General features: G+C 39.2%; 1 protein-coding gene across 1 annotated transcript in view; it reads right to left on the bottom strand.

Annotated features, from left to right (window-relative positions):
- cntn2 (contactin 2) overlaps positions 1 to 16,114 on the bottom strand; it is a 47,594-nt gene that overhangs the window by 3,898 nt on the left and 27,582 nt on the right. The window contains exons 12-22 of the mRNA XM_035152906.2: positions 15,971 to 16,098; positions 15,087 to 15,262; positions 13,504 to 13,624; positions 12,385 to 12,543; positions 11,955 to 12,104; positions 9,208 to 9,278; positions 5,777 to 6,011; positions 4,125 to 4,240; positions 3,614 to 3,800; positions 2,052 to 2,164; positions 841 to 1,009 (exon numbers count right to left, since the gene is read on the bottom strand). Of these exons, the coding sequence (XP_035008797.1) occupies positions 841 to 1,009; positions 2,052 to 2,164; positions 3,614 to 3,800; positions 4,125 to 4,240; positions 5,777 to 6,011; positions 9,208 to 9,278; positions 11,955 to 12,104; positions 12,385 to 12,543; positions 13,504 to 13,624; positions 15,087 to 15,262; positions 15,971 to 16,098 (1,625 nt within the window). The remainder of the gene's footprint in view (positions 1 to 840; positions 1,010 to 2,051; positions 2,165 to 3,613; positions 3,801 to 4,124; positions 4,241 to 5,776; positions 6,012 to 9,207; positions 9,279 to 11,954; positions 12,105 to 12,384; positions 12,544 to 13,503; positions 13,625 to 15,086; positions 15,263 to 15,970; positions 16,099 to 16,114) is intronic.

Here is a 16,114-nt window from a genome sequence, read left to right as displayed (position 1 = left end):
CGAAGTTACACAAAGACACAATAAAAAAAATAAGAATGGGACATAGCAAGTCCCTATAGTGTATACCATCACCATTTTGTCTCTTGACTTGCAGAGTTGTTTTAAAAATAAACTGTGTTCTTGTTCTGATGATTCACGGTGACAATAGAGAAGTCTGCGTATCACAAACTGTAAATACAGACCATCTGTTCACTTTGTTATTGTATCTTCACATGCCTTCAATGGCTTCAGTGTATGATATAAGTTGAACTACAAGTACAGTACAGTACTCATACTGAACTTTCTTCCAACCTCACATACAATAATGGGTTTTAACCTACATTTTGTCACAGCCCTAAATATTGAACCATATAAGATGATATTAAAATATGCTGACATCTTTATGACAACTGATATGTCTCTAAGATAAAATGGTCTTGGAACAAGAAAGCCTTCAGTCTCTGAGGAGGTAACTTTGCCTCTTTTTCTGCTTTTTAAATCTCACTTTCTGACCAGGATTTAAACACATACTCACCCTTTTTGGAGCCTCAACACTGACTCATTCTTAGTGTGTTTGTATGTACACTAATACCTTAGAAGCTAGTTCTATATAAAACCACTGAGTGATAAGTATAAATCAGCCTACACTGAGAGGAACTAAGTTATGTAGAGACATTTGATCTTGGGACTCTGCTGTAGTTCCAAAGACTGCAGTGCAGATACATTTTTATCAGACCGACTTCTAAAGGTCATCTAATTTAAGCTCTGCCAGTTATTTTTCCTCACCATTGATTGTCACTTTCAGGATATTACTCTTAAACATCCAAAGAAGGCTCTGGAGTGTGTTTCTTAGTTTCTCACCTGAGTCCCTGGACACAATGATCTCATGTGCTGGCCCATCCCCGCCCTCTCCCCAGGACCGAATCTCCAGCACAACATAACCATTGTCTTTTGGCAGCGGTAGACTCACTGATGATTTCGCTTTGTCGAGAACTTTCAGCGCTGTCTGGCCCTCATGTTTGTACAGGACCTGACATTACAACACATAATCATGTACACATAATTAAATGGGGGGAAAAAAAACATATATTTACATATGTACATAAATATATATATACACACACACAAACACATATGGCAGAGGGCTGGAGACAATCTATGATATACACGTACACATACACGCACGCACGCACGCACGCACGCACGCACGCACGCACGCACGCACACACACACACACACACACACACACACAGAAATCAAAGGACTGTTGTTGCGGCACTTATCTTCTGATGGTCATCTTTTCCTCATGCGTAAGCAGATATAAACATGATCTTTGATTTTGTTCCGCAGCATTTTTACTGCTTCTCATATCTCACGTAAAAGGAGATTAAAGTGCTAGTACTAATCAAAGCCAGTAACCTGCAAATAATTATCTAATTGTAATCTAGCCTCAGAACATGATCAAGCCAGCTGAAAACAATATAGGCCTCAGCTTAAATGGTTCATGCAGTTTTATTTGAGTGGTTGTATGTGTCCATACATAACACACAAAAGGACATTTTCAGTAGTTTGGCCAAGTCACAAGCCATCATACGAATGCTGCAAGTCAACGTTTATTCTTTTAAGTTTCTGAATGCAAGATATAAAAATTATACAGTCTTTGTTAAGGTTTTACATTGTTGACACCAGGTCCTTCAGGGCATATACTTTAACCTAATAACATAAGGTGTGCAGTGCCAGACAAGCTTGCATTGTCTTATCCCCTCTGTTTTGTTCCCAGACTTTATACAAACTGTCAGAATTCAATGTTTTGCTCTCAGTGTTATGTCTTTATGGAGTACAGTCTCAAATAAGTCAAGTCTCACAGCGTCAACCAGCCTCTTCAGGACTGTGTGGATGTGGTTTCAAATATGTTACTTGCAATTAACAAAACTTTGGCAGCTTTTACATAAAATCCAATTACTAATAGAAGAAGTTCATTAAGAAGTCATCACTCTTCTAGAGAAATCCTTTATGAAAGAAACCTGAGTACAGTGTAGATAAAAACAAATACATAGACTTTTGTCACTCACTTTGTAGCCCAGCACAGCTGACTCGTTGTGCATGGCCTTCACATGGTCCCACCGCACCATTACCCATGAGTCATCCGCCTTCCATGAAATGTTGCCTGGAGGACGATTAGGAGCTGGACAAAGACAAGTTATAAAAATTACATTAAAAGTAGTTACAGTAGGAAAAATATGGGGAAATAATGCAGAGAGAAAGAGATAGAAAACAATTGGCCTCATTGAAGAACCATTTGTAGAAACACATTTGTGCTTTGAATTTTCATTGTGGAATTTTTATGGTAGAAGTCATGTGACATTAGTTAGCTGCTAGTCAAATCCTTTTTCTCACAAGTGACTTTCATTAGTTTGGATAAGCTACAACTAATAATAATGTTGACATTCTGTTTAACTCTGCAATTCAAATTAATATGACATGTTTCTGCTAAATGTCATTGCATGATGGACAGAGGCAAGCAAAACTTCTTTGTTCAGCAAAATAGTGCAGTCAGCATGCATCTTGTGTGTGTGCATGGTGATGACTGGCTTGACTTGTAAATTGTTAATTGTCTCCCTGCAAGCTAATCTTAGATCATTTACCTAAAATTCACAGTTTCCTTCAAGTAATTGATCTAAAGCGTAAACTCACTGGCTCATGACCACATAGTAAACAGACAAGACAGGAGCAACCGTACAACGAGTGTCACATGTGCACTTGTGCTATGGTAGAGCACACAATTGGGGTTTTGCAGGTCAGGTGGGTGTGCCTTCACAGTCCACACTGCCGGTGACAAGCAGCCAAGACTTTCTTTTCTAGATCTCAAAAAGCAAGGCTTCAATCTCCAAAAATGTCTTCTTTGTACACTCTCATGACATTTATATGAATGATCACTTCTGACGTATGGGGCAGGAGGCGTAGCCTTATTATTAGGTTGTAAATGGTGCTGATTTGCTATCCTTGTGCATGTTCACTGAAATACGTACAGGTGGCATTCATCATATCAAGAAGGTCATTAAACACTTTTCTGAAGTAAGAATTATTTGCTGTATCTGATTGGTCCGAACTCACCCTACGAACAAATGTACGCCAAATTTAGAATAAGAAGACAAACATATTTTGCATGAGGCCGAACGACATGACAAAGAAGACACATGGCACATTTAAATGCATTATAATGTTCCTACATTTCAGGGTTATTGTCAATTATACAGATGGTAACAAACGCTGCGCACTTTGCAGAGACTATAAAACAGTGCAGGTGGTACTTAAATCCATTCACACCTATAAAGAGGGGAATCTCAACATTCCCATTCTTCACACTCAAATGATTTACTGACTAAATAGTGAGCTTGGTAAATGGTCTGTATTTATATAGCGCTTTTCTCTTCTTGATAAAAACTCAAAGCTCTTTACAGTACAGTTTTTTTGCCGTTCACCCACTCACACACACATCATAGGGTGCATCTATGTGCATTTTTTCCCTCAAAACTTCTTAAGCACCTCTGGGCTCAAGCGTAATGTGTTTGCAGTTTCCTTAGTTGCTCTGTTCATAATAAACGTTCAGCGTGTGTGAATGCCACAGCCATACGTGGTTTCCTGGTGGTGACGGTGGTGCGTGGCGAAGGTGGCCCGGTGCCAGCACTGTTGTATGCCAGTACTGCGACGTGGTATCGGGTGCTGGGTCGAAGTCCAGATACTCTGGCTGTCGTTTCCAATCCTGCTGTCCTCACCCGGTCTGCTGCTGCTTCCCGTTCATGCTGTCGCCAGTACCGGATCTGAGCACAACACAAAACATAAAAACACATTTCAAAACAAACCTGAAACACTGCACATGAACCTTACACTGCCAGTTTATTACAGTTTCAAGATCTAATACCCATCACATTCATGAATCTCTTTGTAATCACAGTAGCAGTTGCACAAAATATGCCAATATTAGTGTCTGTCTTCTTATATCTTGTTATATTATATAAAAACAAGATTTCTCTTTGTAGAATATGTGGGCTGTACATGATTTTTACACCCAGGTTACATGTTACATCTGTTACAATGTGTTGTGTTTGTAAAACATCCAGAGGTGTATTTATGCAGTACTTCACCTCGTATCCTCTGAGGATGCCATTGGCACTCAGCTGCTGGACAGGCTCCCATGAAACCTGGATGTCAAAGGCGGTCAGTGCTGAAGCATTAATGTTTGATGGTCCCACTGTTGGCTCTGTGTGGAACAAATAAGAGGCCAAGGCATCAGAAAATGCAACATGCAATGTAATATTTACTTACAGAGTTACAAACTCACAGCCATGTTCATGTCTACAGTACTGTCAGTGCACTTACCGTGGTGAGGCTATTGAATGTTGTGGTGCTCTCTGGTGGTTATATTAAATACTGCAGGTAGACACAGTTTATTTAGCGATAACTGGGTAGTTCTCGAATTCAGGATACATTTCCTGTCTCCTAAATAAACCTTTTGTTATTGAAAAAAATAAACCTCAATGAATTAGTTTTGAGTAATAATACGAATTACATAAAACTTTCACTAATAATAATGCTTGATGCATATTTTAGGCACAATTTATATTTATTGGTTATAAAATAATAACTAAATGACTCTCACCCCACACATTATTGACTGTCTTCGAGTCCTGAGTCATACATTCAACTTCAATGTAGATGAAATATTTCAGTCAAATTTTTTGTTTTCTTATGCTTACTCTGGTCACTGTTATAAAATCAATTGTTTAGAATATTTTTTCCATATAATATAGAATTTCAGAAATAAAAATATATTCTGTGTCTGTCCCAATTTTCCTGTCAACTCTGTTATAAAACTGCATAAAAATGTAGACTTAAAAAAAAACAAACATGTGACCTGAAAGGGAACAAAGGCACAAACTGAGGATATACTTGACAACACTTTGTGGTATTTATTTGATGATGTCCTCAGAATCATTCCACAACCAACCTCAGTGACAGGACGTCATGTAGAAATATTGACAGAAATTGTTGTCAGTGCCCCTGAATTTGCTATAATATGATGCCCATTAGAACAAAGTGTTTGCAATTTTATTTTCCAGATCAGTAAAGCATGAGACACATGTTTGATCTTTTAATTGCGGGTGGCCAAGAATGTCAACTCTGTTACTGTCAGTGTCAACTCCAGTGGCGGCTGGTTAATAAAGGGTGCTGGGGTGCTTGGGCACCGCCCCCTCCAACATCCTAAGACAATAAAGCCTATATAAAAATGTTATTAAACATATATATGTTAAATATAATTTAAATTTATAATAATAGTTTGCTTGTACAATGCACCTGGTAGACTGTAAGTGCATGTGAGCATTCAATATAACTTGTTTTCAAATTGTATTTAGTTTCTGTCTAAATACATTTACGACATGTGAATGAGGGTCCTTAAAGTTTCAGCAACCACGGCACCTGAGGCTGCTCTTTAATTGGGTGTTTCAGATTTTCCGTTTTCCATTTTCCGATGTGTTGTCTTCCTAGAAACCAAAAACTGTTCAATGGCTGGTAAAATACCTAATATATCTACTGTATGGTTATGTCAGATGATGAAGACTGTGGATTTTGTTGTAAATGTTAAATAATACCAATATAGTTCAATATAGTAACAGTCATTTTTATAACACCAGTGATATGAGTAGGTTTGTTTTGTAAAGCAAAAGTTAACAAAGTAGTAGCAGTAGATATTATGTGCAGTTGCAACATGAACCTTGATTGGAATGGTTTACCTTACCTTCCTCTGCAGAGTGCACCACTGCAATCTGGCTGAACGGACCTTCTCCTCTGCGGTTATAAGCTTTGATCTTCACCTCAAAGGGACTGTATGGTGTCAGGCTTTCATTGTAGTAAACATAGCGGGATGACTCCACATGAGGAATACGCACCACTGTCCATGATAATACGTCTTTCTTCCTAAATGCCAGGATGTAGCCAAAGCTGTCCCCGTTCTGGTACTCTCTAGCCATAGGCTGGAGGGATTCAAGAGAAAAATTCATCTTATTATTATTAATATTATTATCTGGTGTTAATATCATTACTAAAATCATTACACAGCACATACATGCACTGAGAACTTCTCGCTCTCACTCTCTCTGTCCCCCCAATATAAATTGTGTTTGTGTGTGTGTGCATATATTCATATTCTGCAGGTATTTCTGACTCCAGAGCTACAGGATCAAGACGACAAAAACAAGAACAATTATAATTATTAGGGCCTGAGCAGCAACTGCTGCAATTAAAATTCAAGGAATAATTTTTCTGCTTCCTAGCAATGAATCGCATATTTGGCGGCCTAAAACATGCATAACATTTGCCCAAACCTTTGCCCAAAATTCAGATTCACAAGAAATGTATGCTTCAAATGGGTTTCAAGCATGGGCTGACGCATGATTGATTTAAAAAAAAGTAATCATCACAGGTAATGAAACAAAGCCATAAGATTAAAATTCCACGTTATTCTTATTTTATCTGACCTATATATCAGATGTCATTGTATTTGCTGACCGTCACATTAACACCTGAACGCATCACGCATCATTAGCGAGGAATCATAGATGAGGGAAAACTTTGTTATGTACTGGGTCGAGCAAAATGGAGCAGTGGCTGTCAGGGCGAAAGAGGCAAGCTGTTTATGATGAAGGGGAATCAGAAAATCAAACTGAATCATTCAAAACAAAAAAGAGGACTCGCAGAAAGTACTCAAGTGAGTACCGGTCGCTGGGATTTACGAGTGCTGGCTCAGAGGACAACCCCCAAGCCTGTGTGTGTGCTATGCTCTGAGATGCTAGCTAACGAGGCCCTGAAACCATGTAAAGTGCGCCACCATTTAGAAACTAAACATGGACATTATTTATCCAAGCCTTGAGATTTTTTGGAAAATAAGTTGAGAGAGTATCTGAGCCAGCTACGCAATATCACCCCTCTCATTAGGTGAGTTACAGGTAACTTTACGCGATGTGTGATATCCAGTATATCGAGATAAACTGCTTGAGGTTTCAGACTGGAGGAAATCTGGACATTTATCCAGAGTCTATACTATTGTGTCTGTGACATTAAGTGTAATTGTCCTTTCCTGTTTTAGTACTTGTCGTCAAGACAATAAGGACGGCGTGGGTCTCTGCTTTATTTTAATGAATTGAAGGTATGGCATAACGATGTGTTTTATATTTAACGATATAAGTGATATATTATATTTTATATAAATGATTCAAAATGTATCCCATCATTTTTATTTCCCCGTTGTTCTCCTGGAGTTTAAATTTCCCCGATTTTTGTCCCGCTTTGATGAAATTTCCCCATCTTTAATTATGTACTTATTCCACACATTTGTCAGTTGCCATTCTGAAATCTCGCCTAGGGCTCCAACATTGCCAGGGCCGGCCCTGCCTTCTCCCACCTGCGCAATATCAGGCAAATTAGGAAAATCCTGTCCTTGCTTTTGTTACATCCATATTACTCCTGTTTTAGCTTCTATTCATTGGCTCCCTGTAAAATTCAGAATAGAATTCAAGATCCTGCTTCTCAACACACAACGCCCTTAACAATCAAGCCCCTTCATATATCAAAGAGCTCATAACACCGTATTGTCCCAATAGATCACAACAAACAGAGGGCGACTACGTAAGAATAGAGTGGAAGGTAGAGCCTTCAGCTACCAGGCTCCTCTCCTGTGGAAACGGCTCCCATTTTCGGTTCTGGAGGCAGACACCATCTCTACATTCCTTTTTGATAAAGCCTTTAGTTAGGGCTGGATCAGGTGAGTTCTTAACCATCCCTTAGTTATGCTGCTGTGGGCCTAGACTGCCGGGGGAACACCCATCATGCACTGAGCACTTTTCTCTCTCTCTATCTCTCTGCCCCCCCATTTATTTCATTTACAACATAAAATGTTGTTAAACTAAATTTGTGTTTTTTCCCTCCCATAGTCTCTCTCTCATGTTCTGCTGGTATCCCTGACCCCAGAGCTACAGGATACAGATGACAACAATTATATTATTTAGCATCATCACCATTATTATTGTTATATGGCATCTATAATTATCACATTGTCATTATAACAACCATTGAGACAGAGCTTAATTATGATGGTTACACCACTGTTCCTGGTCTCTCTCCCCCATTCCTCACCAAAATGCATGAAAATCGGCAAACGTATCATGCCCAGACGTACAAAAAGTGATACGTTTTGGTGATTCATACACATGGTACATCAGATCGACTTCAAATTTTGTTAGTGCAATTTAAACACCTTTATAATAAAAAGTACTCTTCCTGAGTTTTTGTCAGAGGGTGTGTCCTTGGTGTGGCTTTGAATTTCAATGTTTCGCTGTGAAACAGGAAGTTCTTGCAAATTCAGTGTAGAATATCCAATCGGCACCAACTTCACATGTTTGACAAGAGTCACTTCTTGCAAACGTCTATATGCCAAGATTCAGTCATAGTGCCCCCTACTGGCAACAAGAAATGACATGTTTTATAATGTGATGTAATGTGAAGCAGGTTGACCACATCCATCTGAAATATGGTCAGAGGACCCTTTAGACGTGGTCAATGATAGGTTAAGAGTCTTGTGAGTTTTAGTTGAACCCTGTTGTAGTGGCCGCCGAAAGTAAATGTTTAGTATCTATAACTGGTCACATTTTTAGGGGGCTAAACATGCTCGAAAAGTCAAAAACTCATCAAATAAGTTGGAAATTAAAAAAATGTACTTGCAATATGGGTTTTACATATGGTCTTGGCAAAATGATTCAATAGCAACCCCTACAAAATTTTAATGAAGCAGCCTCTGCGGCCTGTTTAACCAAAATGTATGAAAATCGGTAGATATATGTATATACAAAAGTGTCTTGTAACCATACCCTAAATTGAACAGCAAGTTGGCGATGTTGATTGCAATCTACAATTTTTGCTAAGTTTTTGCTATTTGCAGCCATTCTACTTTAATTAACCTCCTCCTACAGAATAATAATGTATGCTTCAAATTTGGTTAGTGCAAACAAATAACACTTGACATTGAAAAGTTGTGCTTATTGGACATTTTTCTTCAACAGCATGCCCTAGATTAGACACTGGTGAGAACTGAAACTGAACTTTAATATGCTGTAATGCTGTATCTTGTGCATGCACATGTGCAATGTAGAACACACACATGCACAATCCACTCACCGTCCAGGTAACAATGAGTTCATTGTGGTCTCCTCCTCCTCCTGCAAGTCCACTGGGGGCCACTGTGGGAGCTGAGGGCCAAATATACATACACAAAATAATCACGAGTGTCTTTTATCTTTGTTGCCATTTCTTGATCACATTGAAACTATTGCAATGTCTATATGTTATGGTCTGCGCCGTGGCAGCCCTCTTCCCCAATTCTGTGTCTGTCTATCGCACCCCCCTGGCTCAGCACACCTGTAGAGCATCAGAGTGAAATCAGCGGCAGTACATCTATGCTGGTGGCTCTCCTACCTGTCGCCAATCACAGATGATTCCTGTTCTGTTTGGACTCTAAACGCCATTCACCACGTGTCTGGCCACGCCACGCGCACCTCATTGAGCCCCCCCTCACCATTCTCACACAGTTTCTCTAAAAAAATCCCTATTGTTAATAATTAATTTGCTGGTCTCAGAGTCTGTCTCCATCTCCAACTGACGAGGAGCGGAACACACAGTCAAACCCCCAAAAGCAACCAAACCAGCAGCCGAACCAGTTGCTGTACGGGTGGGTCTACTACACCTGCTGAAGCTTCATCCACCATACCGAGTTCTTTCTTGGCTGTAGCAGCTCAGGAGCTTGAGCTCTGCATCTCCCACTGCTGGATTCAAGAAGCCATGTCAGCCAAAATCAAGGAGATTTGGGGAACATATTTGAACGGTCATTTTAGCCTGGCTGGTTCTTAAAGTGGCAGTGGCTGCATTATGTGTCGAATAAAGACTGCCTTTTGCTTTGTATGCTACAAGGCAAGGGAAAAAGGGTTCCGCCATGTTGAAGGAAAGCTCAGTTCCTTCACGAGTGGAGGACTTTTTAACTGACGTAAGTTTGCCCACCAAACTCAGCCACACACCTATAACCACCTTGCTTTCTGAACAGGTCGAGGAAGACCAGAAAATTAACAGGGACAGTTTTGGAGGTGATTTTTAGTTCAATCAAATGTCTTGGACATGAGGGAGTTCCACTGTGGGGACACGGCCATCAGGATTTTGTGGCAGCTAATGATGGAGCGGACATATGATATACCAAGGGCACGCAAGTCGCTTGAGAGAATATACAACTCGATGTGCACACAATTCAAAATTAAATATTAGAATATTTAGCACATGAAATCCAGACAGAAATTGTGTCTGAGGTGAGCGAGCACGATGGTACGACTGATGTAAGCCTATCTGAACAGTTTTTCTGCAGCCTCCAATATGTGGACAAAAACTTGTCCGTCGCAAATATTTTTCTCACGTTCTACAGTGCTCCTGACACCATGTAAGATACACTTTCTTCCTGCATCAGAGACATCTTTATGTGTCTGGACCTGCCCATGGATTGCCTTCAATGCTTTTGTTTTGTTGGCGCAAGCAACATGTTGGCCCGTTTTGCAGGTGTCCAGGCAAAACTGTGGGCACAATGTCAGACTGCACTGTACATTCATTGCAGCAACCATGCGCTGGATTTGATCCTACAAGAGGTTGCAAAGGACATTACAGATGCACTTAATTTTGTGCAGAGCCTCTCTGTTGTGATAGGGGAATCGTCAAAGCGCAAGCAACTGTTCAGGCTTGGATAAGATTGGTTCCCATCACACGACTTTACTGCACCTCCATCAAGACATTTTGGACTGGTTGGACATCGAGCCTTTGATCAAAATCTCCGGCAGCACACAGCAGAACGGAAGACCACCTTCTGCACCGTTAAATAAAGGTAATCAATAATTTGGGGTATTGATGTATGGTTGTGGGTGGTAGCAAACGGAAGTAACCTTCCAATATCCATAAATAGTAGGTGAATGGACCTTGTACCTGTTTAATGATAAAGCATTGGTTAAAAGAGAAACAAAACAATTGAATGTGATTGACAGGTGTTTCTTGTTGCTGATGCATTGTTGTTGTTGATAAAAAAGATAAAAAGTAGATGGATGAATGTGTGTGTTATTTTTGTTGCCTCTAAAACAACGAAAATCGAACTGAACTCCATAACCTGGTAAACCTTGTTATTGATGCGCAGTTGTTGATTGTGTAAAACATTAGGGGATGTCGACCTATGTAGGCTGCGGTTGTCGTTTCTGTACTGATATTTTGGGGAAATGTTGACCTACTTTTAATATTTAATATTAAAGTGTTTTCTAGTCACTTATATCTTGCGTTTGCTTCATTTTGAAGAGATTTCATATTTCCTTTGATTATTGTAACATACTTGTAACATGAGTTAGCCTATTGCCAATGGATGGAAGGTTTGGTTTAATTATATTTTTATGTCTGTGAATAACTGATTTAGTATTATTATCATTATTAACAAACAACAATTTACAAATTATAATAATAATAATATTATTATTATTAATAATAATACAATTATCCCACTTAGGTGGATCAGTGGAATTTGTACAATAAGTACAATCACAATGACTGCAACACTAAATCAAGTTATACCTAAATTGCCCGCTGAGCTCCACAGACAGTATTTTACCAGAAAGATTTATTGTAATTTGTATCTACACTTTATGTCATGAAAGTGATTTTTCTATAATGCCACTCTAACAGGCATCCGAAAAAACCTGTGACTCTATTGTTTATGCCTTTTCAAGTATTTAAATCATCCTGCTAAAGTCAAGGGCAAAATTAGGTTAAAGATGAAGAATCTACCAGATACTTTTTCCATTGGTTTTTAAAGAGCTTGTGTAGCCTTCTGGACAGGAGCTGTGGCCTCTGACCTGCTTGCTGTGTGCGAATAGTCTGTGAAGGCACACTGGGCTCTCCACTTCCCAGGATGTTGCTGGCGATGACCTGAAATTCATAATCCATCCAGGGCATCAGTCCCATCACACGAGCTGATTCTGCGTTCCCCTCGATGTTTACTGGCTCTGTACCGGGAGGAGTTAAGACATGTGAATAATCAATATTATATTCATAGTCTGTAAAATATCAAACATAATGACAAATGTCTGTCACGAAATAACAGAGACATCCGTCAAAATCTTGTGTATGTTTTTATTGCTGTTGTCAAATAAAATTATGTGTATGACTTGAAGTTATCGTTGGTTAAAAATTTGTTGTTTTAGACACACACACACACACACACACACACACACACACACACACACACACACACACACACACACACACACACACACACACACACACCTGTCCTCATGTTCTTCCACTGTGATGACAATGATGATTGGCCCATGATGATATATTTGCCGATGGGACTGTGATTATCGTAGCCACGACTCCACCTCAGCTCCACCGATGTCTCAGCAACATTCTTCACTAGTAAACCTCCAGGAGGTCCTGGGGGTCCTTGAAACAAGTAGAGGAAAGGGAGTCAGCAAAACTAGTCAACATTTTGTGTTAATGGAAATATAGTGCAGTACTCTTTTTAGCTACAATACACTTACAACCAGTTGTGAACACAATATTGACATATATACCCATATTATGTCATTGTAAAGCTCCATAAAGCAATAGGGAGATGCAGAGTCATCTGTTAATTCTACCAGAGACTCCCATAAAATTGGCCCATTGTATAAATGTAAACTATTAAACTGCTATGGTTTTAACCTGACCACATTTTACATCATGAACTTGATATGAGGATTTAAATGATTTGAAACAATCTTTTTCCTTTTATGCTATTAATCTACTGCTCCTGTATGCCTGACTTCTTCTTGTGGCAGTAATAACTGCCATGTGATACACTGGTTTCCGGTTTCAAAATCCTAATTACTACATAATTTATATAAAATGATGGTTTAACTACAACTAGAATTAACTACACTAGAATGACTACAGATTTGATCAGTCACTGATCACTTTATCAAGGTAAAATAAACCAATTCAGAGCTGGTGTTTGGCCTTAAAGCATGATGTTCAATTATTTTCCCTGTAGTGGTCTTAACAGGCAAAGCTTATGCCACACTTTGTATGCCCCCACTACAAGCAGCAACAATTAAAGCAAAAACTGTATCATGTGTCAGGAGTCAACAAGGGTTGAGTTACCAAAATATTGTATTGTTTTATGTTTAAGAAAACCAAGATAAAATGTTTCAGAATCTGTCTAAAAGAGAGAAAATAATAGGGAAATTGGATCCATAATAAGAAAAGCTGGAATCAATGATGTCCCATCTTTTCTGTATTCACGTTTACTTCTGTTTCTAATCATTGTGCTGCAGGTCTGCATGACTGAACTGGAATGTGATAAAGGTTTCTCTTTCCATGTTTCTATAGTTATGATATGACATAAAAATAAACTCCTCTTACCTCGTACCACTAGTTTAGCCGAGGCTAAGGCGCTGTCCACCACAGTCTGAGCTGTACAAGTGTATAACCCTGCTTGACTCAGCTGAGTGTTCACAATCAACAGGTCACCAATGTTTTCTTTCTGAAAGAGTACAAGTAGAGGGATGGAGATAACCAAGTTGACCAACCAACACTGAAAATCAGGAGTATACCTGACAGAGGAAAAAGAGGGGTCTCCTTTTCATTAATCACTCACTCAATTATTTCATCAGAATGGATCAAATTTGCTGCAGGAGAACTTTACCGTGCTGACCATAGACAAAGAAAAATCAGGACATGCACAATTAATCTGGTTCAGGAGCTAATTTCTCCCTGGCCCTGTGGATAAGAAACATGAAATATTGCTTGCATATAGTGTAATGCTGTGAGCAATGTTGTCTTGCTATTTAGAAAAGAGCCAGACCTCAGTTTTCTGTGTTGGTATTAGAAATAAGCCACTGAATAATTAATATACAGTCTCATTTTTGCATAGTCCTACATGCTGTCCTGCTGCCCAAAATGCTCACTTAAGCACCAAATGTAGATTAATCTGCCACTGAAAATTCTCCCTAAAAATGCTTAGTTTCTTTCTTTTTGAGTAACACGTATTTATATATATAGAGTATAAACACAGAATCCCAATAATCGATGTGTGTTCATCGTCTTAGAGAGAAATCCTTTGATCAAAGACAAAGCAAGGTTTTCACAATTTTTTTTGTTTTTTTATTTAGAAACTAACAACACCCCAAAGCTGAGGGTCAAGGTTGGACAATATCTGCTGTTTGATATTTTGAAACATGGATGGAACTAATGAGCAGGAGCCTCATTTATAGAACAGTGCTTAGGATTAATACTAAAACTTTGTATGTGTGCACAAAAGTCAAAAAAGGCATGTGCAAAAATGATTAGAATGTATAAATCTGTGTGCACACACACCTGAATGCAATATCCCTTTATAACACAATCCACCTGGAAATGTGCATACGTGGATCTGCCCTTATTTTCCACTCTCTACACGCCCTCATTCAACGATGAATGGTCAATGCAAAGCACCTCATGAATATTAAATTATCCTGCTGACCAACGGGTTTTCATAGTGAATCACTGCAATAAAAAATTTGAATAAGAAGCACAACCTTTTTGTTGCGGAATGTGAGTGAAGCGGAGGTAAAGAACGACAGATTTGATTCACTAGGTGTTAACGTGTTGCTGCTGCGTTAATGCAGCGAGTAAGAGTGAGAAGAGGATGGTGCCAATTGTGTGGGACAAAAAAACAATCAATTATATGTTTAGAGCAATCTGACTGATTACTTGACACCTTAACAAATTGATCAAGTTAATCATTGATATCCTAACCTTCACCCCGGGGACATTATTTGGAAATAGAAGTTTGAAAGTTTGTACGCACATTCTCCTGTCAAGTTTGTTTTTATAGATCCCAAGTACCGTAAGCATTAAATGGGGTCTAAAATGGTGGGTATGCTACAGATATAAATGAGGCCCCAGATCTCAGAGACTAAATTATCCATGTTGAAAACAGCAATATTATCCATTACAGGACTTACCCCGTCCACCCGATGGAATGGCCCGGCAGTGTTCTCCACATCCAGCAGGACCCCGTTGAGGGCCCAGGTGAAAGTCAGATCCATGGTTGGGTCGTGGGAGGCATGACACTGCAGGGTCACATTCTCCCCCTGATTGATGTCAGCGTTGGAAGGAGCCAGTGTGATCTTTGTAGCATCTGCAAAAGGAGAACTGGTTCAGATGAAAGCTAGCAGCTTTCTTAAGATACAAAAAAAACCTGCTCTTTGCTTGCTGTTGTATGAGTGAATCAATACTACTACGATTAACCTAGCCCAGTGCAAACACTAACATGATAGGGAAAAGGGTAGCCCATCTCACTCTATATCAGAGTTCAAACTTAGCAGTGCCTTAAAATCTCCCTAATCAAAGTGCTGTATCTCGTTTAATCCATACAATTAGAAGAATGTAAAGTCTTAACAGTTGCAGAGCATAACTCCTAAAACCAAAAACCTGTTGTTTGTACGTTTCTAAATAAACTGATGAGACACAAAATGTAAATCATTGAGCTTCAGAGAGGCTTCCAGTTGTTTAAGACGCCATATTTTAAATCGTAAAGAAAAGACTGGCATGGACCTTACTCTTGACAAATATCAAATTGTTCGTTTGTAACAGTAAGTACGATCCTATAAAATCTTACTTTGCAGGCACTAGTTTAAAATAATAAGGCTGACAATTAACAAATTGTCTGCCTTATTCCAGCTAACATCCTTGACTTGTTTGGGTCTTATAGCTGTCAGAACATTCCAAAGAAAATCAGCTCCTATGACGTATGAGGCATGACATTTCGGTAACATCAGGTGTATACTAGGGATTTTAATTGTTATCTGGTTCCAATTTTTGTGCCAGACTGTGTGTGTGTGTGTACCTCTGACAGACAGGTGACCAGTGCTGTTGGCTTTGCCCAGATAGTTTTCAGCGAAGCAGGTGTATTTCCCTTCATCTGCTCTGCTGATGTTGTGGATCCACAAGATTCCATCTGAAGTTACTGTGACTCTGAGAACACACAAGA

This window comes from Hippoglossus stenolepis, chromosome 3 (genome assembly GCF_022539355.2).
Source record: "Hippoglossus stenolepis isolate QCI-W04-F060 chromosome 3, HSTE1.2, whole genome shotgun sequence".
Classification (NCBI taxonomy): Eukaryota; Metazoa; Chordata; class Actinopteri; order Pleuronectiformes; family Pleuronectidae; genus Hippoglossus; species Hippoglossus stenolepis.
Note: the sequence above shows the minus strand (reverse complement) of the source record. Positions and strands in the feature narration are given on the sequence as shown.